Source organism: Staurois parvus, unplaced genomic scaffold (assembly GCF_062004578.1).
Source record: "Staurois parvus isolate SC_StPar_1 unplaced genomic scaffold, SC_StPar_1.0 ptg000189l, whole genome shotgun sequence".
Lineage (NCBI taxonomy): Eukaryota > Metazoa > Chordata > Amphibia > Anura > Ranidae > Staurois > Staurois parvus.
Window position 1 is genome coordinate 25,263 of NW_028317985.1, and position 27,238 is coordinate 52,500.

General features: G+C 42.6%; 1 protein-coding gene across 1 annotated transcript in view; it reads left to right on the top strand.

Annotated features, from left to right (window-relative positions):
* Positions 1-27,238, top strand: part of ENGASE (endo-beta-N-acetylglucosaminidase) — a 55,918-nt gene that overhangs the window by 12,627 nt on the left and 16,053 nt on the right. The window contains exons 4-9 of the mRNA XM_089677589.1: positions 4,606-4,807; positions 5,378-5,526; positions 8,568-8,725; positions 14,428-14,576; positions 16,170-16,329; positions 22,247-22,350. Coding sequence (XP_089533715.1) covers positions 4,606-4,807; positions 5,378-5,526; positions 8,568-8,725; positions 14,428-14,576; positions 16,170-16,329; positions 22,247-22,350 — 922 coding nt within the window. The remainder of the gene's footprint in view (positions 1-4,605; positions 4,808-5,377; positions 5,527-8,567; positions 8,726-14,427; positions 14,577-16,169; positions 16,330-22,246; positions 22,351-27,238) is intronic.

Below are 27,238 nucleotides of genomic sequence, written 5' to 3' on the forward strand. Positions count from 1 at the left end.
CTGAAATAGCTTGCTTTGATTTTACTGCACACTGTGAGCTTCTTACAATGTGCATTACAAGCTGCAGCAAGTCAGAGGCCACCTCTTTTTCTGGCTGGAGGACATCCAGCATCATCTCACTTCTTCCTCCCTAGCCTGACTGTCCCTCGTCCGCCCCTTTCATTTATTGGGTTTCAGTTATTTTAATTGTTCGAGGCTTGGAATCACATGTGGACTTTACCATTGTCTGCATGCAAATACAGCCTCCCAATGAACGCCCACTCCTCCAGACAGAGATCCACCCATCAAGGCATTGTGGAATTTGAATAACCTTCTTCCAAGGGCCAGGCCAGCCCACTACTTGCGTGAGAGAAGCACAGAGGCAGGGTGCTTTGATGTTTTCAGAAAGCCATGTACAGCATCCTACCATCCCCTCCCACCAGTGGAAACAGAAACAAAACCCCCTATGCTCGGAGACCCAGATCAGAATTCAGCGCGTTGAACCATATATGAAAGTTCATCCAATAGCCAATCAAAAGTTGTGCAGCTCAAATACAAGGCTGGGGAAGCCCAATAACAGTTGTAATGAAGAACAAAAATAAAAGCGCACCAACGTTGCTCATTACCTCAGTGAGTAAAGGGTGAATTTATTGAATTGAGATATATACTCACAAAAGAAGTAATATTAAAGGCTCTGAGGAAGAAGGGATCACCCTTCGAAACGCGTCAGTTTAATCCTGAGAGTCTCCCCTCTCGATGGGACCTGCACGTGTTTGCTATCCCAATGTGCTGATGTTGGATTTTATATGCTTTTAATATTGCTACTTTTGTGAGTATATATCTCAATTCAATAAATTCACCCTTTACTCACTGAGGTAATGCGCAAGGTTGGTGCGCTTTTTGTTTTTGTTCTTCCTTACAGCCCCTCCCACCAGCCATGATCTGCCTTCATCACATACAGAACCACAGAGATATAGTGATGATGTATTGCAGGGCTTGAAATGTCCACTCGCCTGCTCGGCCAATGGCGAGTGGAAATTATGGTGGGGGCGAGTGTGTCCCCCCCAGGGCCGTCTTGCTGAGCATGCTCGGAGGTCAGGTCAGATCTGTCATTGGCACCGGGAGCCGTCAGACTGCTCAATAGCTGAGCGCAGTGAAAGCAAAGCAAGGAATGTGTGCTGTGCTCTCTGCCTCCCCCTAGAGTGCAGTACCCGGATCTGTGCGTGAACAACGAAGTACTGCAACTTTTTATGGGTGTGTGTACGTGTACATGTGTGTGTCTGTGTATGCATGTACGATTGTGTGTTTGTGTGTATGTACATACATGTGTCTGTGTGTACATGTGTCTGTGTATGTATGTACATGTGTCTGTGCTTGTGTATTTCTGTGTATGTTGTATAAAATGACATGCAGCGCTGCATGTTATTTTATACATTGTACATAGAAGGTTTGAGGTTATTACCTTTCATGCTAGTTGCTCTACCTGCACAGATCTAGCCCTCGTTCTTCCCATTATATGTTTTATTTCTGTGTATGTGTCTATGTGTGTGTGTACGTGTACATGTGTGTGTGTGTGTGTGTGTGTACGTGTACATGTGTGTGTGTGTGTGCGTGCGTGTACATGTGTGTCTGTATGTGTGTGTGTGTACGTGTACATGTGTGTCTGTATGTGTGTGTGTACGTGTACATGTGTGTCTGTATGTGTGTGTACATGTGTGTCTGTATGTGTGTGTACATGTGTGTGTGTTTGTGTGTGTCTGTGTACGCATGTACAATTGTACATGTGTCTGTGTGTGTACGTGTGTGTGTGTACATGTGTCTGTGTATGTATGTACATGTCTGTGCATGTGTATTTCTGTGTATGTACATGTATCTGTGTGTATGCGTGTCTGTACATGCCTGTGTGTGTGTATACATGTGTCTGTATGTGTGTGTGTGTACATGTTTCTGTGTGTATGCGTGTCTGTACATGCCTGTGTGTGTGTATACATGTGTCTGTATGTGTGTGTGTGTGTACATGTTTCTGTGTGTGTGTGTGTATGTACATGTCTGTGTATGTGTACAGGTGTCTCTGTTTGTGTGTGTTTGTTGGTGGCGAGTAACGCTAGGGCCTGGCTAGTAGCTCAGGACTTGAAATTTTAAGCCCTGATGTATTGGATCTAAAATAAGGTATTTAATTAAAACCGGTTTTATTTAAAAATTTTCATTAGCATGTTGATGAAGGGAGAAATGAGGAAGCAGGGAAGGCAATATATGAGTGGACTAAAGTACAGCTTTAAGGGATAGCAACACTTTTCAAATGAAAGGTACTTAATGTTGTAAAACAGAACACTGACATTCTAAAGAACATACTGATCATTTATTATTATTATTATTATTATTATTATTATTTATTGTAAGCACTTTGAAATTGCAAGTAGAAATAGTGTATGCCTGCATACGTGCAAATCTAGGGTATAGTTGAACATGTCTGATACAGCTTTTTGCCTTTCTTGTATTTCATCGTGGCTTGTAGTGGGGTCATTAATGTCACTGTGAGTTGAAATTCCCTTCTGTTTTCCAGCAAATTTATTAACAGACACAAAACTGTTTGCCTGTCAAATAATGCATCCCTGTATCCTTTGACTACCTTTCTTTTGATTAGCTTAGGAATAGTCAATAGGGTAGATCACATGGATGCACATCTTTAGAAACGCATTTCATGCAGCAATAAAAAAGCATTGAATTTACTCAGCATATTTGTATCTGATCCCAGACATTTCACTGACGGCTTGTACTGTACAAATAATACATTTAGGAAGGCTAGAGTAGAAACAACATAATGGTTAATATTTATAACAGATGTTCACTTCCTCTTTTGTAAGAAATCTCACTTCCATTTTTATTGTTGTGTTCTGTTCCCCAGGAACAAAGTACATGTAGTACTTTCTCCCAGCTTCCTATGTGCTATCTAAAAATAGCAGTAAGGTCTGACACCAGTGCCCTAGCTCCACTCGTGGCAGCCCAACAACACAGCGAGCAAGGATATGGCTGCATTGACAAAGGCGCTCTTCTTAATCTTAAAGTATTTTACCCAAGACAAGTATCTCGAGAAATGCAGAGGAAGGGGGCTTGTCTGCTAAAATATGCTAAAAAGTGCTTGAAGATAGAGAAAAGTTGTCAAAGCAGCTGTCTCCTTGCTAGCCGCGTTGTTTGGACAGCCATAGACTGGAGGGGTACCCTGTCCAGCCTCACAGCTCGCCTTAGCACCTAGGAACATGGCACAAAGTTATGTACCTTGTCCAATGGGGAACAGAACAAAATAAAAATTGAGGTGAGACTTCTTTTTAAAGGTGCTCCATTTAAACTATCGGTTAAAGACTTCTACTGCCTCCACCAAAATAGGCTAAACACCCTGTTGGCAGAGTGCACCTTACTTAATTTCTATTGGGCCTCACCAAACATCCCTTATTGAACTGGTTGTCAGGGCACTCAATGACTGATGGTCCTGATATGGTGATGGTAGGTGTCTATAAGTTGGTCTTTCTCAACCAGGGTTCAATGCAACCCAAAGGTTCTTCCAGAGGTTGCTATGGGTGCCTTGAGCAATGAGCAAATAACTCCTCCAGGGCTAATGCTATTGTCCAGATTGGCCTTTCTTGACCAGGGTAATGTGGAACCCAAAGGTTCCTCCAGAGGTTGCTAAGTGTTTTCTTTGAGAAATGAGCAAAGAACTACTCCATGTCTAATGCTAGTGTCCAGATTGGCCTTTCTCAACCAAGGTAACATGGAACCCAAAGGTTCCTTTTAGAGTTTCCTAGGGGTTTCTTGAGCAATGAGCAAAGAACCCTTCCGTGTTAAATGCTAGTGCCCAGATTGGCCTTTCTCCGCTAGAGTAACACGGAACCCAAATATTCTTCCAGAGGTTGCTAGTGGTTCCTTGAGCAATGCACAAAGAACTCCTCCAGGGCTAATGCTAGTGTCCAGATTGGCCTTTCTCAACCAAAGGAACGTGGAACCCAAAGGTTCTTCCTGATGTTGCTAGGGGTCCCTTGAGCAAAAAAACTCTTCTATGTTTAATGCTAGTGTCCAGATTGGCCTTTCTCAACCAAGGTAAAGTGGAACCCAAAGGTTCCTTTAGAGTTTGCTAGGGATTTCTTAAGCAAAGAGCAAAGAACTCCTCCATGTTTAATGTTCGTGTTTTAGATTGGCATTTTTCAACCAGGGTAACATGGAACCCAAAGTTTCCTCCAGAGGTTGCTAGGGGTTCCTTGAGCACTGAGCAGTTTCTGCTTCTCAGATATGTAATTATTGGATAAATTACTGAAATTACTAAACAATCTTTTAGCTATCTAGGGGGAGATTCTTCCTACTGACAACCAATGTAAGGTACACTCTTCCCACTGGCCATTATAGTAAAGCATTATGAGCATTACCACCATGGGACATAGTAACAATTAGCAGGGGATCCCTGAGACTGAAAACTTTCAAGGGATCCTCGAGGTTAAAATGGTTGAGAAAGTCTGCTCTAAGAAACACTAATAGGAATATAAGTGGAGAATCCTTGTAAATCTGAATAATAAAGAATAGTTTGGTAAGACTAATACAGCTTTACTCTAATGTGGTTTATCTCTGTTATTCATTTAGCAAGGCACCATGATAGGGGGACCACTGAACCAGTCAGCTTCTTCTTCTCTAACCTGGAGGAACTGCTGTCATGGAGGCCAACCAATCAGGACAAATATAATGTCGCTGTAACTTCTCTTGCCAAAAGACATCCACCTATTGACCATCAGAGGCCCAAGACACTAGTTTGCCATGACATGATGGGAGGATATCTGGAAGACAGGTATGGAGGATATCTTAAACAAGCAAAAACTTTATTTTCCTAAAGTAACCCCATTGCTTTATCCATGCAGGGTAAAGTAAGGGGGTCACTCAATTCCCCCTCTCCACAGCAGCATATGCCACCCATTCCTTGCATCCTTGATTGGTTTAACCCCTCAGATACTCAAAGGGATTGCAGAAAAAGTTAGACCTTCTTTTATTTTTCTGTCTGTGCCTTCTTCGTTCTGGTGACACCTGTACCCTCTGTCTCTTGTCCTGGTGTCACAGAGAGAGCAACTGAGGAAACATTTCTCCAACTGGTTCCCAGACAGAAATTAAAATCTGATAGAAATAATAACTCGTTCTCACTCTCTAAAACTAATGTATATGACTCCACTGGTCTTGACCAAATGTAATATTAGCCATCGATGTACCTCTCTGTTTTGCTTGTTTTATTTTTTCTTTGTTTTCTGTAACACTTGATTTACTTGAAAACCAATAAAAATTGTTAATATAAAACTAATGTAAAAAATCTGATTCACATATATGATTGCCTTGAATAACAGATTCTATTTAATCACATGTCCTGCAGGTTCATCCAAGGATCTGATGCAAAGGACCCTTTTGTGTTCTATCACTGGCAGTCCATTGATATATTTGTGTACTTTAGTCACCGTATGTTCACCCTTCCACCTGTGTGCTGGACTAATGCTGCCCACAAGCATGGAGTCTCCATTCTAGGTGAGATCATTGACAATTCTGTATCATGACTTGTGCTTCATTATATCTCTTACCATCCATATCAATGTTAGTATAGCCTTCAGTCAGATAACCATATTTATATAAAATCTTTCTGTTACAAATAAACATTTAAAACCGAATGACATTGGTGATCACTATAGGGGTGTCACAGATCAATATAGGTTTTCTAAGCAGAAAGCATTGCAGAACTGTTTGCTTTCAGACTGTCTCTCTCTCTGATTGTATTTCCATATGGCCTTTGTGAACAGTGTAGGTGGAGTCGTTCTTCTGGCTCATTCGTGTCCAGCACATTTCTGCTTTCAAGGGTTAGTTCATCGTTTCAGAACAATTTTAAAGGTGACCTAACACTGTAACCCTCCCCCATCCCCAGGTCCCCATTGTACCTACCCCTTTTGCAGATGAAATGTCAGTGCCCACACAGCTGTGTCAGTGGTTCAGGGATCTTAAATACCGTATTTCCCCGAAAATAAGACACTGTGTTATATTTTGTTTGGCTCAAAAAAACACGCTAGGTCTTATTTTCGGGGTAGGTCTTATTTTTTTAATGTACAGGTGTGGACAGGGGGTGCAGAGGTGAGCTGCAGGCAGTTGTGGATGAGGGTTACTATAGAGAGGGCCGGCTGATGAGAGATGACAGTTGTGAGCTGCAGTCAGGTGTTGCAGAGGTGAATTGACAGGTGAGTTTCAAACAGGGTGCAGAGATGAGCCACAGACAAGGTGCAGGGGTGAGTTGCAGACAGGGTGCAGGGGTGAGTTGCAGACAGGGTGCAGAGATGAGCCACAGACAGGGTGCAGAGATGAGCCACAGACAGGGTGCAGAGATGAGCCACAGACAGAGTGCAGAGATGAGCCACAGCCAGGGTGCAGAGATGAGCCACAGCCAGGGTGCAGGGGTGAGCCACAGACAGGGTGCAGGGGTGAGTTGCAGACAGGGGATGCAGTAGTGAGCTTCGGGTCCTATCTTCCCACACAGTGCACCAAGCGCACTCACCACTCCGCCTCTTCCTTATTGGCCAGTGATCACCCCTGGGGCATTGGCTTCCATGCATTACGCTGCAGGATGAGATGCTCCGCCCCTAAACATACTGCACCCGCAGATATCTGTTCCTTCCCTGTCCCACAGTAAGTACAGAGGTAGGGAGGTTCTGTGGGAGTGGATGGTGCTGTTACTTACAAGAGGGATTGCCACTTGGAAACACAAAAGCCGCACTTCTGTGTTTATAGGAGACAGTAGATATTGGTGTACACAGGGCCAGTGCCAGAGGTGGTGGAACAGCTGATTAAAACTTTTGTGAGCATTGCGAGAAATTCTTTGGAATTGTGAAGGAAGTTGATGTAAAACCTTACCCACGTTCACTGCTCTAATTCAAACTGCACGGACTTGTTTATATGGCCATTGTGCTTTATTTATTTATTTATTTATTTATTTATATATATATATATATATATATATATATACACACACACACAGTGTATATATTTAAAAAAATATGTATATATATTTCTTGGAATATATTTTGAAATATATTGAATATGGCCAAAATTGTAGTATTTCAAATATATGTCAATATAGTTGGGAAGAATATTTTTAAAACATATTTAAAATATATTTTTCTTCCATGTGGGAAGATCCTGAGGAAAGCTTGTCATGAGACCAAATGCCTGGACACGCGATCACATGATCTCTGTTGAACCGGGGGGGACTATAGTTCAAACAGTCTGATCTTGGAAGTAACTATTGATAGATAATTCAAACTGCACGGACTTGTTTATATGGCCATTGTGTTTTATATTTATATTTATATATATATATATATATATATATATATATATATATATATATATATATATATTAAAATTGATACATGTTACTATGCACATTTAATGACTTCATTAATAATTTTTTTGATTATTTGTTATTTATGCTTTACATCATTACGTTTATTGGTTTATTTCATAGTTTGCCAACTAAAAAGAAAACTTTAAAGTGGTTCTTAAGGCTGAAGGTATTTTTACATTAATGCATTCTCTGCATTAGGGTAAAAAACCTTCTGCATGTAGTTCTCCCCCCCAGCCCAGTGCTGGGCACGAACACAGCAGGTCTCTCGGCTCTTTCCCTCCCCACAGGCTCAGAGACAGCAGTGGGAGTCAGACAGTGAGGAGGGGGCATGGCCAAGCCACACTATGTATGTCAATGGACACACGTAGCACAGTTCTATGCGTGTCAATGGACTTTCAGAGCATGATGGGGAGCTAGCCCACATGATGGGAAGCGAGCACGCATGAGTGCCCCCATAGTAAATAGCTTGCTATGAGGGTATTCAACGGGGGGAGGAACCAGGAGCTCTGGTGGGGGACCCGAGAAGAGAAGGATCAGGGCTGCTATGTGCAATACAATTGCAGAGAGCAGGTAAGTATAATATGTTTGTTATTAATTCCTGGTTCACACTAGTCCATGTTTGCTCTCACAAAAAAAGGTGCATGCACCTTTTTAAAAATGTGGCTGCAGGGAAAGCGCATGGTCTTTTTGACCATACGGTTTCCCTGCTGTTCTCACACATGCGATCGCACTGCGGCCTGAGATACATGGTGGTGCCAATCAGAATGAATGTCAGCCCCGCACATCTCACGAGAGCAGTGCAATGTGGTTGCGGGTGCGGGAACCAATGTGATACCTGCAGCCAGAATGCACAGTGCGGACTACTGTAACCCTAGCCTTAGAAAAAGAAAATCTTTTAGGTTTACAATCACTTTAACATTGTATTTTTTATTAATTGTGTTAAAAGATAAATGGTATGCATTGGCTTTTACTTAGAAACAAGGATAATCAAGAGTGCAGCCTGCTCAAAGCTCTCCTCTTATGTCCGTTATGACAACTCTTTTGGTTTTGGGGTGGACTTTGAGTAGGTCTTACTAGAATATGACTTTTACATGCGTTTATATTATTATACTTTTAACATTCTTCCACTAGTGCTAGATCTTCGCTGTCATGTTGAGTTTCTATTCTGATCTTCACTCAGGAACGTTTATCACAGAGTGGGAAGATGGGGCGAAAGTCTGCGAGTCTTTCTTAAGTGGTGAAGAATCTTCATATAAAGCTGTGGCAGATCAGATGGTCATGTTGGCTCAATTCTATCGCTTTGATGGCTGGCTGGTCAACATTGAAAATGTACTTAGTGTGAGTACTGCCTATTACTATTGTTCATGTCATGAATCCGAATGCCCAGTTTCAGACTGGGCCAAACAGCCCGTTTCTAAGAATTCCCCACCATTGCCTGTTGTCAGCTGTCTCCTTGCCAGTGACATGATCTGCCGGGTCCACTATCTGGTGGTTGGTGATCCTGAATGTTGCAGAAAGTGTCACTGATTTTAGCACATCGGTTACAATCTCTGCAGTTCTGTACGGTGATCCCAGTCCGATGTGATGACACATCTCCAGGGGGAGGGGCTATGACTCACAAGAAGTGGGTTGAAACATAATAAAAGAGGGAAAAAAAAAAAAAAAAATATATATATATATATATATATATATATATATATAAAAACTGGAGTTAGGATTTACAGGATAAGTTCACCTTTTTTGGAAAAAAATAATAAATGCACTTTATTATTTTTGTGTTTATAATTTTTTTTCATGGAGTCTCTACAGCATTGTAACCAAGATCAGCAGATCACAGGTGCAATCTCAGGCTCCTGCAGGATAGCTGCCTGCCTGTACATCTGATATGGGCAGGCACTTACTTGGGAGAAGGAAGATAAGTGAACTACAAGAGTGCTCACCAGTGCCCTCACAGTTCATTGAGAACTACAACCCGTCAGCTGCAGTGCCGGTGACTGATGGTATTTGTAGTCTGTTCATTCACAGAAAACTGTGAATGAATGACATGGCTGTGTGGGTGGAGCCCCACTGTTTTCAAATTGTGACAGTGGGTGTGGGGAGAGGATCCCCCGCCTGCTGTCACAGGAGGGATCGGGGGGAGATGGGGTGGATGCTAAACATGTTACATGTTACACACTAAATACGGGTGTAACTTGTAACATGGTCAGAAGGGTGAACTAAGCCTTTAAAGGATAAGTTCACCTTTTTACCAGAAATAATAAATGTACATTTTGGTTATTTTTGCAGGTAAAAAAATGTGCATTTATTATTTTTGGTTGCTGGAGCCTAGAAACCATTGATTCTTCCTGTCAGTATATCTGCTTGCTCATACATCCCATACAGGCAGGCAGATATACTTACAGATCTGCAGGAGACCTGCATGGCACCAACGATCTGCTAATCACTGGTGCCATGCAGGTCTCCTGCAGATCTGTAAGTATATCTGCCTGCCAGTATGGGATGTATGAGCAAGCAGATATACTGACAGGAAGAATCCATGAACTACCACGGCGTTCCACAGCACTGTGGTACTTCATTGAGAGCTACAAGCTAAGGCAGTCAGGACTTGTAGTTTCTCATTCATAGAGGACTGAATGAGTTATGCGGCCGGGAAGGCGGAGCCCCACATGGCTACATTTTTTTAAAGCGGGGAGTGGGGACTGTTGTATTCATAACATATTACATGTTACGCCCTGCATATGGGTATAACATGTTATGAAAGGTGAACTTACACTTTAAAGGATATCTGTTATGAATGTAAAATGATAAAGTGACAGTGGACATTCACTGCAGGAACCTGGAGATACCTGCAAGTACCTCCAGTTATCTTTTCAGAGTGTCTTAGATGGTCAATATATATTGACTTGTAGCAACAAGGTCAGTGTCCTTGTTGGCTGATCTCAATGTCCTTATTACCTAACCTAAGTGTCTTTCTTAGTTGTCCTTAGTATCTTTATTGGCTGGCTTTAGTGTCTTGTTGAGTGACCTCAGGGTCTTTATTGGCTGGCCTCATTGTCACTGTGGACTGGCCTCAGTCGTCATTAGCTGGTCAAAGTGGTTTTATTTGCAGGCTTCACTCACATTGGTTGTCCTCTATGTCCTTAGTAGTTTGCAATAGTGTCCCTATTGGCTGGCCTCAGTGTCTTTATTGGGTGGTCTAAGTGTTTTTATTTAGCGACCTCCATGTCCTTACTGGCTCTCCTCATTGTCACTATTGACTGGCCTCCGTGTCTTTTTTGGCTTCTTTCACTGTCATTGGTTAGCCTCTATGTCCATACTGGTTGGCATTAGTGCCATTATTGGCCAGTCTCAAGTACCGTTTGTGACGGGCGCGGCGTCAGACTCCAGTCCTTCTCACCAACTTGTGACCAAAGGACTAGCCAATCTAAAACCGTGCTGCCACTTGCGTAACAATGCCACGCTCAGCTGCACCCTGCACAAAGATTTTCCAGCTTACTGGACCACAATCTATGTGCCCGCAGCCTGAGAGCGCTTGTTACTGGGTCAGGTTAATTACGCAATTAACCTTTCACACTGCCACCACCACCTTTTTACAGAGAAGGAGGAAACTCACAAATCTTAGCAGTAACACTATGATGTTTGAATAAGCGTTTGTATACACACTGTCACCGCAGGCAGATGTATACAGAGGTTTTAAACACACAGTAGCACTCTTCAGGGAGACAGGGATTCTTAGTTTGCATTAAAGAGCTTTAGAAACAGTTCAACACTTTTCAGAAAATAGGATTTATTACTAAAAAGGTCAAAATGGTGCAATAAAAAATATTTACAGAAAAAGATGTAGTATATATATATATATATATATATAGAGAGAGAGAGAGAGAGATACACATACAGAGAGCAATAACACACTAGAGAGATAAAGGAAGAAGTTTAAGAAGGTAGAATACTTGCAGGAGTCCTGGGTTTAAGCAGCGTTCAAGTGTCCGAACAAAAGGGTGCCTTTTCTCCCAAAGTTGGTTCCTGATGTTAAAAGGGAGAATCTCTTCATTCCTCTCTCCAGGCATGACAGCCTGTTTTCTAGGAACTCAGCAGGGTGTCTCCTTAAAGCAGAGAACCAATCCCCTCATTTGGGGAGGGGTGTTTAGGCGGGGACCCTGGCTATGGCCAAATCCCTCCCGCATTTATACCATGGTCAATAACCTTCCATAGGTTCATGCAGCAGCTTAGCCATTGGCAGGTTAATATACAGAACCATATTCTGAACCTCCAGACATCAAATATGACATATCTGGCTGTGACGGTTAAAGAGATATTGCTTTCTGCTCTCTGTTAGACGTTATCTAGGGGTGTAAGGTATCAGGTGACTCGTATTAAACTGACCTCTCTGATTATATGCTTTGTTTTATTGTACCTTGTTCCTGCCGGGATTTATGAAATTGTATGAAAAAGTGGTTTCAAGTGGGATGTATGTTTTACTGCCACCCTGGAATGCTTTCATGTCCAGTGACTGACTGGTTTATAGCTTTACGACCCGGCCAAGGCAAGGGTCTGTCAGACATCATGGAACCAGCTAATTGGGTTTACAACCATGAAGCGTATCCAGCTGTGCCCAATGTGCTTGTGACCCCAGCACACCACATGCCATTCAACAAAAAGGGAAGGGGACTGATTTGGAGTGAGAATGACATTTGCAGAGTATGATCCAAATTATGGTTGTCATTGTCCGTATCTGTGCGCACAATTATCACACTATTAATGGCTGGTCTCAGTGCCAGCCGCATTTTCATTTCTGTAGGACGTACATACCTTATTCTTGGTGATTGTGGAAGAATTTTACAAATTCAGCAGGTGTCTCAAAGATTCAAATATGAGCATGATACGGCATTGGAAAAGAATGTTTAGTGTTCGTGTTTCCTTTTTTTTACGTTCAGGGCAAATAAATGTTATTTTGTTCAGTCAAGTATATACAAATATGGATATTTCATATCTACAATCTCCAGCCAGCAGGTGGGGCTCTAGCGCTCTCTTTATGGCTACAATCCTGTTAAAGGCTAAGTCCGCCTTTTAGTTACATGTTACACCTGTATTTACGGTGTAACATGTTACTATGCAGCAGCCTCACCCTCAGCCTCCTGTGACATTTTGAAATCCGTGTGGCTGTGCAGGGCTCTGCCCGCACAGCTGTATACTTCACTCACAAGAATCTGTGAATGAATAAACTGCAGGTCCCATCCTCCAGCGCCACAGATGGACTTGTAGTATCAATGAACTGTGAGCATGTTGATCAGCACACTGTAGTTCATACATACCGCCTACAGCTCAGGAAGTGTCTGCTTGCACAGACATACGGGCAGAGAGCTCCAGGTAGTGCCTACAGGATCCACTGATCAAGGGTGCAATGCTCTGCAGGCTACTGTCAAAAAAATATCCATTTATTATTTTTTTTTCTAGGAAAGGTGATATTGGGCTTTGACAACCAGCCAATTTTTAGTACTGCAGATCTCAGAAAAGGGCTGTGATTATTGTGTCATTTTATCTTCTATGTGTATCAGGGATATTGGATTCCTATCACCCGACGCCCGGGATATGTAGTTCCGGGCGCTGGGCAGGTAGTTTCTTTCTACCTTTAGCCCTGATGCGGGCAAGCAGCAGGGCTCATCTGTCAGGTGAAGCGATCACAGTGCCAGGCTCTCCGCGCCCCCGGCGTGAGGTCTACCGGGCTCTGCTTGCCCATCTGCGGGCTCGGTTTGCTGTCGGTTAGAGGAGAGGGAGAAGAGCGGACAAGTCCACTCCCCTCCCCTTCTTGTGCTGACCCGGAAGTGACGTTATGATGTCACTTCCGGGTCCCCGGTGAGAGATTGTAATGCAATCCCCAGTGGAGCAGAGGGAGACATCCAGGGTCTTTTAGACCTTGGATGTCTCAAAGAGAACCTGTCACCAAAAATCATCACTTTGTCCCCTATGTGATTGGAGAAAAAAAAAAGGTTTTTTTTATTGTAAAAAATGAAAGTTACACCCAAGCACATACCATCCCCCCCCCCCCAAAAAAAAAATATTGAGGCCCCCACCACCACATATACGCACGTACAAACGTAAAAGCACACGCTTGAAACCGGCAATTGCAATACACATGTTACATATCGCTGCGCACGCCAGCATGAGAGCGATAATTCTAGCACCAGACCTCCTCCGTAATGCTAAGCTGTTGACCTATAAGGAGCTTTAAAAGTGTTGACCTATAGAAAATATAGGGTACTGAAGTTTGTCGCCATTTCACAAGCACAAATTTAAGGTTTGACAAGTTAGATATCTATTTACTCGCTGCAACCTCATCTTTTATATTTTACAAAAGAATAATCAATTTATTGATTTTTTTTGTGCCCTAAATTAACGGCCTTGTACATTTTACTGACATTTTTTGGTAATATCATGCGACATAAAAAATTGGAACTAGCACTATTTTATCCTCTAGGGTCTCTGCTTTCAGAAAATATATCATGTTTGGGGGTCTTATATAATGCGTGGCCTTAAAAAACCGAACAAAATGGCTCTGGTATCGAAAGGGATAAAGGATAAGCCCGAGACTCCCCTTTTCCTGACGAGCAGCCAATCGGTGCTCATTACACTGCAAGGTCTCCCCTCCCTGCTAATCACTGGGTGCGGTACAGGAGAGAGGCGGGAAGAGGAGATAAACAGCGCAAATGTTAAATATATTACACGTTTAAGTCGCCATAAAGCCCCTTTTGTTTTTAAAAGCCCCAGACATTCCTAAAATCACCTCCGATTTAAATACGGTTTTGGTTAAAAAAAAATTTTTTTAAAATCTGGACAAGTAGATTGGGGCCCCCGATTTAGTCCCTGGACAAGTAGATTAGGGCCCCGATTTAGTCCCTGGACAAGTAGATTAGGGCCCCGATTTAGTCCCTGGACTAGTAGTTTTCTTACCCCTGTGTATCCAAGCAAAATTAAGGAGCAGCAGAATAAACACAATGATAATGGAAAGTTCTCCTAGTTTGTCATCCTCTTTTCATGTGTAGCCTCTGGCAGTGTCCCGGGTCCCGCTGTTCCTTTCCTACTTAATGGAAAAGATGCATTCCCAAGTCCCGGGCAGCCTCGTCCTTTGGTACGATAGTGTGATCCATACTGGAGAACTGCGATGGCAAAATGAACTTAATGATGAAAACAGGTAAGTGACAGATGGAATGGTGTTGTTCTAATCGCATTGTGTGCTATCAAAGGTTCACGGCTATGCTATTATTATTACTGTAAATAATATTAATAATAAATATTCAATTACATATTATTTTTAAAATAGACAAAGTGACCTCTGTCCTGCAGAAATGTAAAATATGTTATATTTTTTCTTTTTTTAAGTGCCCTTTAGGAGTCATCAATATGTTTGCTATATGACCCCGGTAAGGATCAGTAGAGTGAAAATATTACTCATTATTATAATTTAATTATTAATAATAAAATAGAAAAGGTGACCCCCTGACCTGCATAAAAGCAAAATGTGGTACATTTTCCCATTTTTTTTTTAAGTGCCTTTTGCCAGTCATCAATATGTTTGCTATATGACTCCAGTAAGGATCAGTAGACTAAAAAAATTATTATTTATTTATTAAATATTGATGAAATAAATATTCATCATAAAATGGACAAGGTAACCTCTGACCTGCATAAATGCAAAACATGTTATGTTATATTTTCCTCCTTTTTTTTTTTTTTTTTTGTGGTCCCTTTGCAGTCATTAATACTCTTGGCGTACACCACAAGTAAGGATCGGTAGACTGAACATAATAATAATAAATATTATTACTAAATTAAATATCATTATTAAAATATACAAGATTACCTTTTTTTTTTTTTTTTTTTACAGTGCCCTTTAGCAGTCATCAGTATGTTTGCTATATGACCCCAGTAAGAATCAGTAGACTGGAAATATTATTAATATTATTATTAATAATAATAATAATAATAAAAAATATTGTTTGAATAATAATAATAAAATAAACAAGGTGACCTCTGACCTGCATAGATGCAAAACATGTTATATTTTCCTCCTTTTCTTTTTAAGTGCCCCCTTTGCAGTCATCAATACACTTGGTGTACATCACAAGTAAGGATTGGTAGACTGAAAATAATAATAATAAATATTATATTATTATTAAAATATACAAGATTACCTTTTTTTTTTACAGTGCCCTTTAGCAGTCATCAGTATGTTTGCTATATGACTCCAGTAAGAATCTGTAGACTGGAAATATTATTATTATTAATATAATAAATATTGTTTGAATATTAATAATATAATAAACAAGGTGACCTCTGACCTGCATAGATGCAAAACATGTTATATTTTCCTCCTTTTTTTTTCAAGTGCCCCCTTTGCAGTCATCAATACACCAAGGAGGATCACCCTAGCACGATTTTTGATGCAACTTGAGTCACAGAGAATCGAATGACAATGTAAATAACATTGTTTTTAATGGTGCCCATTCACATCACGGCATGGAGTGGTATTGGAAACGGTTCTTGCACTACTTTGGTGCAATTTTGGCCCCATAGAATATGCAAACCGCATCCACGTAACACTACATATTCGCACTGAAGGTCGGATCAAAATCTCATCACAAGCAGTGTGATCCTAGTCCCCCTAGCATCTATTTGTATTTTTTATGTACGACTCCAGTAAGGAACAGTAAAATAAAAATAACAATCTAGATAAAGCTGTACTTTGATCTGAAAAAGAAAATGTTTTTTCCTTTTGTATCCATAGACAGTTCTTTGACGCTTGTGATGGAATTTTCACAAACTACAACTGGAAGGAGGAGCATTTACAGCGTATGGCGGTGGAGCCGCGCAGGACGGACGTCTACGTTGGAGTGGACATCTTTGGTCGGGGAGATGTTGTAGGAGGGCAGTTTGAAACCTTCAAGGTAAACGTACTGAATGTCTGCAGCTGTCACTGGCTATAAACATTGTGATTGTCAGCAATCTCACAGTCCCAGAGGGACATGTTATTACAAAGAACTGGGAGCTGGACCTCTGAGAACATATTCAGCTAATGCTAGGATTACAGCCAAAAGAAACACAAAAACATGGAAAATAATTTATCAAATAATATAATTAATAATAATATAAAACCTCAAAAGCAAAGCCATCTTAACCTCTTCACTCCGGCCGCACACAAATGTACGGCCTCCCAGCGTCTGGGCCTAGACGCCGAAAGGCTGCACATTTGCGTGCAATTAAAAAAGGACATATATGCTGAGAGCGCGCGCCCTGTATGCTCCCAGCATACCTGTCTGGTACTCATGGAAAGGTCCCGATCTCCTCTTTCGATCGGGACCTTTCCCGAACATGTCACGGCGGTCACATGACCCTAAACCCCACCTCCCGCCTTCTGGAACCTTTAACCTCCTTGGCGGTATGATTCTTTCTGATTTTTTGTCCTGAAAGCGGTACCATTTTTTTGCATGGAAATATGTAGTTTTTTATTGTAGGCTGTAATTTTTAGGAATAACTCACTGAAATCTGTCCGAACAAGAGTCTATTAAACATCCCGGTATGATAAAATTTGAAACACGAAATCATAAATTATAATTTAATAAATAATCATAAAAAATAATAATAATAAATTTAATTCAATAATATAATCAAACCAAAAACACTGAAATTTGAAATACAGAGGCAAATTCGCACATCGCTGAGCAAAGTTGCAAAATCGTTTTCAGTGTCTGATGAGGAATTTCCCCCACAAATCATTATCACTCAATTCTGCAAGTGGTTCTGATTTACTATCGCTGTTCTCTAGCCGGTCTAAAACCGCTTTTGACGTAAAAGGACGCTTTTTGGACGCCATGGACTTTTCTAAGTTTCCAGGCAGAAAGAACATTCAAAATGCAGGCAGGGCGCCGGACAAAGCAGTAGGGACAAAATATATGTGAAATGCATTGAAATAGCAATGACAGCAAAAGTGACATTTTTAAAAAAATTCAAATTTCCCGGCGCCCGTACGTCCCGACGTCACAGGGACCAGAACACGGAAGCCGGATGCCGGCATCGGCCGGAGGAGATGGCCGGGGACGCTGCAGGGGACACATCGTGGGAGCGAAGGACAAGGTAAGTGCTGCAGGGACCCCCTGAGCAACGCCGCATGGTAAGCCCGAGTGTAGCTCGTGGTTACCGCTCTTGGTATAGAAATTTTACCCCGAGCTACACTCGGGAATACCGCTAAGGAGGTTAAAGGGCTGGGAGGCGCCGGCATGAAGGGGTTAATAGCTTTTGTCAAAGGTAGAACTATAGGCAGAACTTTTGTTTTCATTTTGGATAGAGTAACGGAGGGTTTTTTTTTTGGTTTTTTTCTTCCAATAACATTTTATTGAAATATAGTCATTGAGTACAGATGATAAAGCACAACTTTTCAGGAAAAACATTAGTGTCACAGTAATCCAGTAGTACAATCAACATACAAAGAGGAAACAGAAAATGGATGTACATCTTGTCACAAATACTCCTAGAACATCTGCATGTTATATAGCTTTGTTTCTTTGTTTTTCTTTTTTTTCTTTTATTATTTTTTGTTTTAAAACAGTTTGAAATGTTCGCTTATCTAGCTTCCGATGTTCTTATTGGCTATCGAATTGCAAAGCTTGCATGACATAACGTGGTGGATATACAATCTGATCTGACATAGGAACAAGCCAGTGTATAAGCAAGTTGAGGGGTTCTGGGCCTTAAATAAACTCTTTACACTGTGGCCAATTCCTTCCCTCAGTCAGTTCTTTGTGTAACAAAGGGTTTTTACCCCTGTCAGTATTTTGTGTTATTTGTGCCCCACTGGGGGTAATTTCCTTTCACTTCCTGTCCCATATCCAAAACAGGAAGTGAGAGGAAATCCTTCTGGGGATAACCCAAACTTTTGGATTTTTTTCTACTTTTGCTTTTGATGATAATGGTAATCTGAACAAATAGAGAGTGTGAATCTCCCTAAAGGGGTCACAGACAGCAATGAAAACCTGGCAGGGGTTCTAATCCCTCTCCACACTATCCGAAACTAACAAAAAGAGTTTTGCCTTTAGTTATACTTTAACTTAAAGTATAGAAAGGTATCAGTAAATACCTGGTGATCCTGCCAGTCTCTTCGTATGTGAATTCCTTACTGTATGTACCTGACCAGGCTAAGTATTGAAGTAGATCCATCCTAGGGTGCTAAGATGACATTTCCTTTCTGTGCTGACTCACGGCATACCTGTAGTTTGGTAGACGGATTGTGACGTCATAGGCTGACATTCCCAGGTCCAGCCATGTCCTACCTAATTGATGGCAGGAACACAATTGAGTGGAGCTGAGTGCCGCTCATCCATTCACAGAAAGCTTTGAATTTTCTTAATGAGCAAAAGGCTTCCTCCGATTGAGGGGGTGTGGCATTACTGGAAGGATTGTTGTCATCCGGAATCAGGGAACCCATACATCAGGGGATCCTTTGGGGGTGGGAAAGGTCTCTTGGAAATGGCGAGACCCCCTGCTGGGAAAAGGGGAAAAACTCCATTCATCCATCCATCTGGGAAACAGGGATAGATCCATCTGTTCATCTTTGAGTCCAATTCAAGGGACGCAAGCTTTTATGACCTCACTTAACGGTTTGGTCATATACATCAGGTGAGAGCACAACTGGTGGAAGAGCACATTATTTAAGATTGGTGGACTATACGTTATTACCTTGTATTACACCAGTAGAAGACACTTCAAAATCATGGATTATTCAAAGACATGCATGCAGCACCAGCATGATTGTAACATCAAGCTGCCGAATTAGGGCTCATGTACACTGCAGCTGATAAACGCACGTTTAGGATCTGTTCAGCGTTTTTTTCAGCAGCCCCTGAACCCTCCCTAATGTTTTCCTATGTGTCCATGTACACATCTTTGTTTACAGGCATTTGAGTTTGCAGTTGTTTTTTTGAACGCAGAAAACATGCGTTCAGCAGTCGATTTTATCAGCGTTTCAAACCCAAAACGCTTGTAAACGCGGTAAATCGCGCTTGTAAGTGTTTGCGGTTTAAATTTTTTTTTAACTCTTCCAGTTCCCGATGCTGTCCAGAGCCTTTTTTCATCATAATAAATGCATGCAAAGCGTTTTCAAGGTACTCAGATGGACAATTGTAATGACCAATTCACACCTCAGACCTCTCCCACCCTTGGAAACAAAAAAAATGTTAATGAACAACTCCCACCTAAGCTAATGTCAACACATACTGCTGTCTCTGCTTCTACTCTCTGTATTTCTCTGAAACAGTCTTGAGGTGATTGTAGCCGTATTAGTGCATTTGCGACAGAAACAATTGAGTACTGTCCGTGATACTTTTTTTATTTGCACTAACATACAATTTTGAGGACAAGCTTTCGGGGTATGTCCCCTTCTTCAAAGTCCAAACAGTACTCAGTAGAAGAAGGGGACATACCCTGAAAGCTTGTCCTCAAAATTGTATGTTAGTGCAAATAAAAAAAGTATCACGGACAGTACTCAATTGTTTCTGTCTGAAACAGTCTTAAATAGTTAATAATTTACCACTTTTCAGTGCATTCTGGGCATTTGGGAGGTTGTTCGGTGCTTATCTTTAAAAACCCTTCTAAACGCAAGCGCGCATAAACGCGTTATTCAAACGCGGCTAAACAGCCGTTTTTTAACCTACGTTTTCCAGCAGTCAGTTTCCATCGTTCAGAAACGTCCCGTGTACATGGAACCTTAGTGTTGGACTTTTTCACTCATTTCATAAAAAAAATATATATATATATATATATATAAATATATATATAAATGTTTATATATTTCATAATATCATTATTGATAGTGGAGCGTGACACCTTGCTTTTTAATTTACGGTATTTATTGCGTCCTCTGATTGGGTATGGTGGAGATCTGCCCGCCTCTACACCTCAGCCAATTAGAGGAAGCCTTGTATTTATTTAAAAAACACAAAGCTTCTTGTGAATGGTGAGCAGTGCTTGGCTCAACTTGATTTTGCTCCTGGAGCAGGACGGAAAGTCCCCACAATGCTGCCAGAACACAGTGCTATGTACTGTATATGGTATATAGCACTGTGGCTGATGCCACTTACTTGGCTGATGCTGATGCCACTTACACTTTATAGGGCGCTGACAGCAGCCACATTTCTTAGTAAAGGAAATAGTTAATTAGGATCAATGTCGCCCAAATGAACTATTTCAGAGTGACAGCTGGAGTTCGACTTGAGACACTCCAAATGGATCACAGGATCCATGGTTTCTAATGGTGGGGCTAATTTCATTGGAGGGTCAGTCTACCAATCAAGTGAATTCTGAATTAAATGTGGAGGGTGGAGTCAGCCCCTGGCTCCATAAAGTGGTTGTAAACCCTTACCTATACCGCAGTGACTGGCCTCAGGTGATACACTGAGGTGAAACAAATCCTCCTACATAGGTTGTACCTGTTTATTTGCAGCCATTTGTCCTGCACATCCTTGTAAAACTCAGAGATGAAAAGGATTTTTTCACTGATTCACAAAGCTGGGGGAGCTGCAGTTGCACACTGTACAAGTGATTGGAGGGAAGGGACCCCTTCCCCTCTTTCACACAGCACACAGGGACAGAGCTAAGGCTGTCAATCACAGGCTGATACTCCCTCCCTGTCACCTTTTTAGCTCTTGGTGTCAGGAAAAGTTCTCAGTGACTCATGCTGTGATAGCAGAACTAGACAGCAAAGAGAAAGGACACTTAGTGCTTTGGAGGGAGGCAAGTGAGCACTATAGAAAAATGGGATTCGTTCAAATTTCAGATCTGAGGTTTACAACCACTTTAAATGTCTTGGATAGTCCCCAACAGTGAGCCCTTCGTTCCATAAATCCCAACTTGGTTCCTGTACTCCTGGGAGTTTTAGGTGTTCCCTTATGTGTGTTCTGGGTAGTCTTGTTGTGTTCTCCATAATATAAAGTACATTTTAAAAAAAGCAGCAAGGATGGTGGGAGCCCCTAACAAAAGGCTCAGGGAGTGTGAGCAGTCAGGAGTTCAGCACAGAGATCTCACCCAGTAGAATCCCTGAGTGATAGAAGAGACTTTCTGATAGTTTAAAGTGGTTGAAACAAATCCCCCTACATAAGCTGTACCTGTTTATCTGCTGTTTCTCTTCTCTACAGCCATACAAAGTCCATAATTTGTAAAGCTTGTCTGAGCTTTCAGAAAACAGTAGGTGGAGAGCTGAAATTACATACTGCATAGTTCCGTGGGGAGAGCTCTGAGAGCTGATTGGAGGAAAGAGGCACACTCCCCTCTATACAGCTCACAGGAACAGAGCTGAGGATGTCAATCACAGGCTGTGTGCTGGATCTCCCTCCCTGTCACCTTTTTTCTCTTGGTGTCAGGAAAAGTTGTCAGAAGTGACTCATGCAGATAGCAGGGGAACTCATGCAGATAGCAGGGGAACTAAGCAGCAAACAGAAATGACACTTTGTGCTCAGTATAGAAGTATACACAGTATAGAAGGAAATGCTTTGTTCATTTTTCATGTTTTGAGGCTTACAACCATTTTAACTCTCCAGCCTCTACCAAATAACTTCTGGTGGACTGGTGCTTTAAAAATGGAGAAAATAAAAGCAGCAAACAAAGTTGTTGCCAGCATCAACCAACTGATCATATTCACCTTTCAGTTTATAGAAATGCTAAAAAAGAATTCTGATTGGAAGATGTCGGCAACAGCAAATCTTTTTGTTCTAATTGTTCTGTTCTCCGGCGTTGATGGATCACTTCTTTGTATCTCTGCGTCTGTCCATGTGCTGACAATGCGGCTTCAGTAATGTAACGTGTATTGTTCTCCAGTCCCTGCAGATGATCCGTCAGTATGGCTTCTCGGCCGCGCTCTTTGCTCCTGGCTGGGTCTACGAATGTTTCAACAAGGAACAGTTCCTGGAGAACCAGCACAGGTGGGATTGATAATAGATGTATGAACTATTTGGGTCTCTTTGCACGAGGGCATTGCAGTAATGGCTGTTCTTTTTAAATAGGCTGCCAAAGCCCTGCAACGCATTTAAACTGCGCTTGCAACATTTTTTATTTTTAATGCGACTCGCCACAACAATAAATCGTACACATCTATGACATTGTGATGTGCTGTGATACAAATGCATTGCATAGGGGTTGATTTACTAAACCTGGAGATTGCCAAATCTAGTGCAGCTTTGCATGGTAGCCAATCAGCTTCCAGGTTTTTTTTGCCAAAGCTTAATTGAACAAGCTGAAGTTAGAAGTTGTAAACATGAACAAGAAAGCGAGCGCTAAAAATCCACAGCTGCTGTAACACCGAAAAGGTAACCAAATAAACCTTCCAAAGTCACTAATAATTGGTGCAGCGCTCAAAACCTGAATATCTCTGAAACTAATATACGTAATAAAGTGCAAATAAATTAAAGTGCTGATGCAAACATGAAGGTATAAACCAATATATGAATATATCACTGTCTCAGATGATTGACAATAATAAATAAGGTGACTAACAGTCAGAGCGTAGCGTCTTCTCCCCATACTTAAAGCGTTACTAAACCCACAACAGTACAATCAGTCTGTATATACAGTAAAGCATGCTTATTATACTTCCTTTATAACCTAAGGGGTTAATCCGCATTGTGTAAAAAGGCTGTTTGATCCTGTCTTCTCTGATCCTCCCCTTCTGCTGTCCCCAGTCCAGCTGCTGATAGAACAGAACCTTGGGGGCAAGCTACACATGCTCAGTTTGGTGTGTATTGCTAGAGTTTTTTCTTTTTTCTTGGGAGAGTGCATATGATGAGCACAGGGCCAATAAGCACTGTCCAGGCAGCAGTTCAAGGGTCCTGCAGCCTCATAGGAATATCAGGGGAGAATGAAAACTCCTACATGCTTTAACCAGTCCTTAGCCAGACACTGATAGATGTCACAAGACATGTCACAAGGTATTTAGCATTTCCATGTTCTGTGTACTGTGGGAGACCAGATATAGTGAATGCAGGGTCCGAGGAGAGCAGATATAGTGAATGCAGGGTCCAGGGAGAGCAGATATAGTGAATGTTGGGTCCGGGGAGACCAGATATAGTGAATGCAGGGTCCGGGGAGACCGGATATAGTGAATGCAGGGTCCGGGGAGACCGGATATAGGGAATGCAGGGTCCGGGGAGACCGAATATAGTGAATGCAGGGTCCGGGGAGACCGGATATAGTGAATGCAGGGTCCGGGGAGACCGGATATAGTGAATGCAGGGTCCGGGGAGACCAGATATAGTGAATGCAGGGTCCGGGGAGACCAGATATAGTGAATGCAGGGTCCGAGGAGAGCAGATATAGTGAATGCAGGGTCCAGGGAGAGCAGATATAGTGAATGTTGGGTCCAGGGAGACCAGATATAGTGAATGTTGGGTCCAGGGAGACCAGATATAGTGAATGCAGGGTCCGGGGAGACCGGATATAGGGAATGCAGGGTCCGGGGAGACCGAATATAGTGAATGCAGGGTCCGGGGAGACCGGATATAGTGAATGCAGGGTCCGGGGAGACCGGATATAGTGAATGCAGGGTCCGGGGAGACCGGATATAGTGAATGCAGGGTCCGGGGAGACCGGATATAGTGAATGCAGGGTCCGGGGAGACCAGATATAGTGAATGCAGGGTCCGGGGAGACCAGATATAGTGAATACAGGGTCTGGGGAGACCAGATATAGTGAATACAGGGTCCGGGGAGACCAGATATAGTGAAGGCAGTGTTTCTTAAGCTTTTTGTCTTTGGGGAACCCTTGGCAACAGGACTGAGATCTTGGGGAACCCCTGAAAAAAAATGCCACATCTACAGTGTACGGAACATTGGATCAGATCAGCGAGCTGTAGATATAACAGCAATTAAGAAACCATATCAAATTATAGATTACATATTAAAAAAGCTCCTTAATGTGAAACGTGCTCAATTCTTGGCCAAACTTGAGATAGGCACACATGAATTTCAACTGAAATTAAACGATTTTGTTCCTTGCTCTTGATGCTTGTTAAACAGGAAAAGCTTGCTCACACATGTAGGAAGTAGAAAAGTGCAGCAAAACATTTAAAGTCTTTCTGTGAATGGTAGGATACTCTTCTTTGACTGAAATCCAGAATTTATCCAAGGATACATCATCAAACCTCATCCTGAGGGTACGGTCAGACTGCAGATCACAAATTTCTTCCTGTTCTTTTAAACTCAAGTTATCTGACTGAACAGAAGACTCAGAGAAAGGGCTCCTCACACAATCCTACATTTGTGTTGAAAGAGAAGGAAAATAATATTCAATTTTGCTCTGCAGTACATCCAAGTGGCTTTCAAGTAGACTTGCTGGTATCCTTCCTCACTTCCAAGGCTAAGCAACATACGAAACATCTCCATCCAGATTTCCTTTAACAACATGGCTTTTCCAAAGATTCAATTTCCTTTTAAATCCAGGTATCTTGTCACTTGAAGTCAGGATATTTTCTACAGAACCTTGCAGAAACTTGTTCAGCAGGTTTACGTGATTAAAAATGTCAGCTAAGTATGCCAGTTTCTGCATCCATTCTTCATCTTCAAAGTTGTCCGCAAAAATCTGCCCTACTAATTTCTTGAAAGTACTCTTTTAGTTCTTTCAGCTAAAACACAGTGGAGAACTCGTCCTCTGCTTAGCTACCTGGTTTCTGTATGTAGCAATAGAGTTACCTGGTCCTTTTTCATACTTTCACAAAGTTTTTGAAACATTCTTGAGTGATCTGGTCTTTGTTTGGTAAAAGTTCACCATTTTTGTTGCATCATCCAGAACACTTTTCAGTTCTGCGCCAAGAGTTTTTGACATGAGCACTTCTCTATGAATAAAGCAGTGTGTTGTGACAACATTAAGGTTTTCTTTTTTTTACAAGCCTTTCATGGACCCAACCATTGATGGGGCACCATCAGTACAGATTCCAACACAACCATTCCAAGACAGGCCTTGTGATTCAAGATAGGCAGACAAAACATTAACTATATCTTGACCCTTGGTTGTTTCAGGCAGCTGTTTGCAGCAGAAAAAGTTTTCTTGAATTTCACAACTATTTTCAAAACGTTCAAATGCTACAAGATGGCATGCATTGGTGATATCAGGGGACTCATCAACCTGGATAGCAAAGCAGTTTTGTTTTTCAGGATATCACATAAGACCTCTTCCACATCATTTGACATGTCATCAATATACCGACTTATTGTACTGTCTGAGAGTGGAACCTTTTCAATTTATTTTACTGCAGCTGCTCCTAGCATGTGATTTACAATAATTTTTACATCCTGGCATTATTATATTCCCACCAACTGTGGGACTTTTTCTTTTATTGTTGAGGGTGGAGTGGTGGTGGGGATGGGGGATATTGTTGATGTTGGAGAGGTGGGGAGGGTATTGTTGAGGGTGGAGTGGTGGGGAGGGTATTGTTGAGGGTGGAGATGTAGGGAGGGTATTGTTGAGGGTGGAGAGGTTGGGAGGGTATGGTTGAAGGTGGGGAGGGTATGTTGGAGTGGTGTGTGTGGGGGGGTTATCTTGAGGGTGGAAAGGTGGGGGGATATTGTTGAGAGTGGAGAGGTGGGGAGAGGGTATTGTTTAGGGTGGAGAGGTGGGGGGAGGGTATTGTTGAGGGTGGAGAGGTGGGGGGGTATTGTTGAGGGTGGAGTGGTGGGGAGGGTATTGTTGAGGGTGGAGAGGTGGGAGGGTATTGTTGAGGGTGGAGTGGTGGGGAGGCTATTGTTGAGGGTGGAGTGGTGGGGAGGGTATTGTTGAGGGTGGAGTGGTGGTGGGGATGGGGGATATTGTTGATGTTGGAGAGGTGGGGAGGGTATTGTTGAGGGTGGAGTGGTGGGGAGGGTATTGTTGAGGGTGGAGATGTAGGGAGGGTATTGTTGAGGGTGGAGAGGTTGGGAGGGTATGGTTGAAGGTGGGGAGGGTATGTTGGAGTGGTGTGTGTGGGGGGGTTATCTTGAGGGTGGAAAGGTGGGGGGATATTGTTGAGAGTGGAGAGGTGGGGAGAGGGTATTGTTTAGGGTGGAGAGGTGGGGGGAGGGTATTGTTGAGGGTGGAGAGGTGGGGGGGTATTGTTGAGGGTGGAGTGGTGGGGAGGGTATTGTTGAGGGTGGAGAGGTGGGAGGGTATTGTTGAGGGTGGAGTGGTGGGGAGGCTATTGTTGAGGGTGGAGTGGTGGGGAGGGTATTGTTGAGGGTGGAGTGGTGGTGGGGATGGGGGATATTGTTGATGTTGGAGAGGTGGGGAGGGTATTGTTGAGGGTGGAGTGGTGGGGAGGGTATTGTTGAGGGTGGAGATGTAGGGAGGGTATTGTTGAGGGTGGAGAGGTTGGGAGGGTATGGTTGAAGGTGGGGAGGGTATGTTGGAGTGGTGTGTGTGGGGGGGTTATCTTGAGGGTGGAAAGGTGGGGGGATATTGTTGAGAGTGGAGAGGTGGGGAGAGGGTATTGTTTAGGGTGGAGAGGTGGGGGGAGGGTATTGTTGAGGGTGGAGAGGTGGGGGGTATTGTTGAGGGTGGAGTGGTGGGGAGGGTATTGTTGAGGGTGGAGAGGTGGGAGGGTATTGTTGAGGGTGGAGTGGTGGGGAGGCTATTGTTGAGGGTGGAGTGGTGGGGAGGCTATTGTTGAGGGTGGAGTGGTGGGGAGGGTATTGTTTAGGGTGGAGTGGTGGGGAGGGTATTGTTGAGGGTGGAGTGGTGGGGAGGGTATTGTTGAGGGTGGAGAGGTGGGAGGGTATTGTTGAGGGTGGAGTGGTGGGGAGGCTATTGTTGAGGGTGGAGTGGTGGGGAGGCTATTGTTGAGGGTGG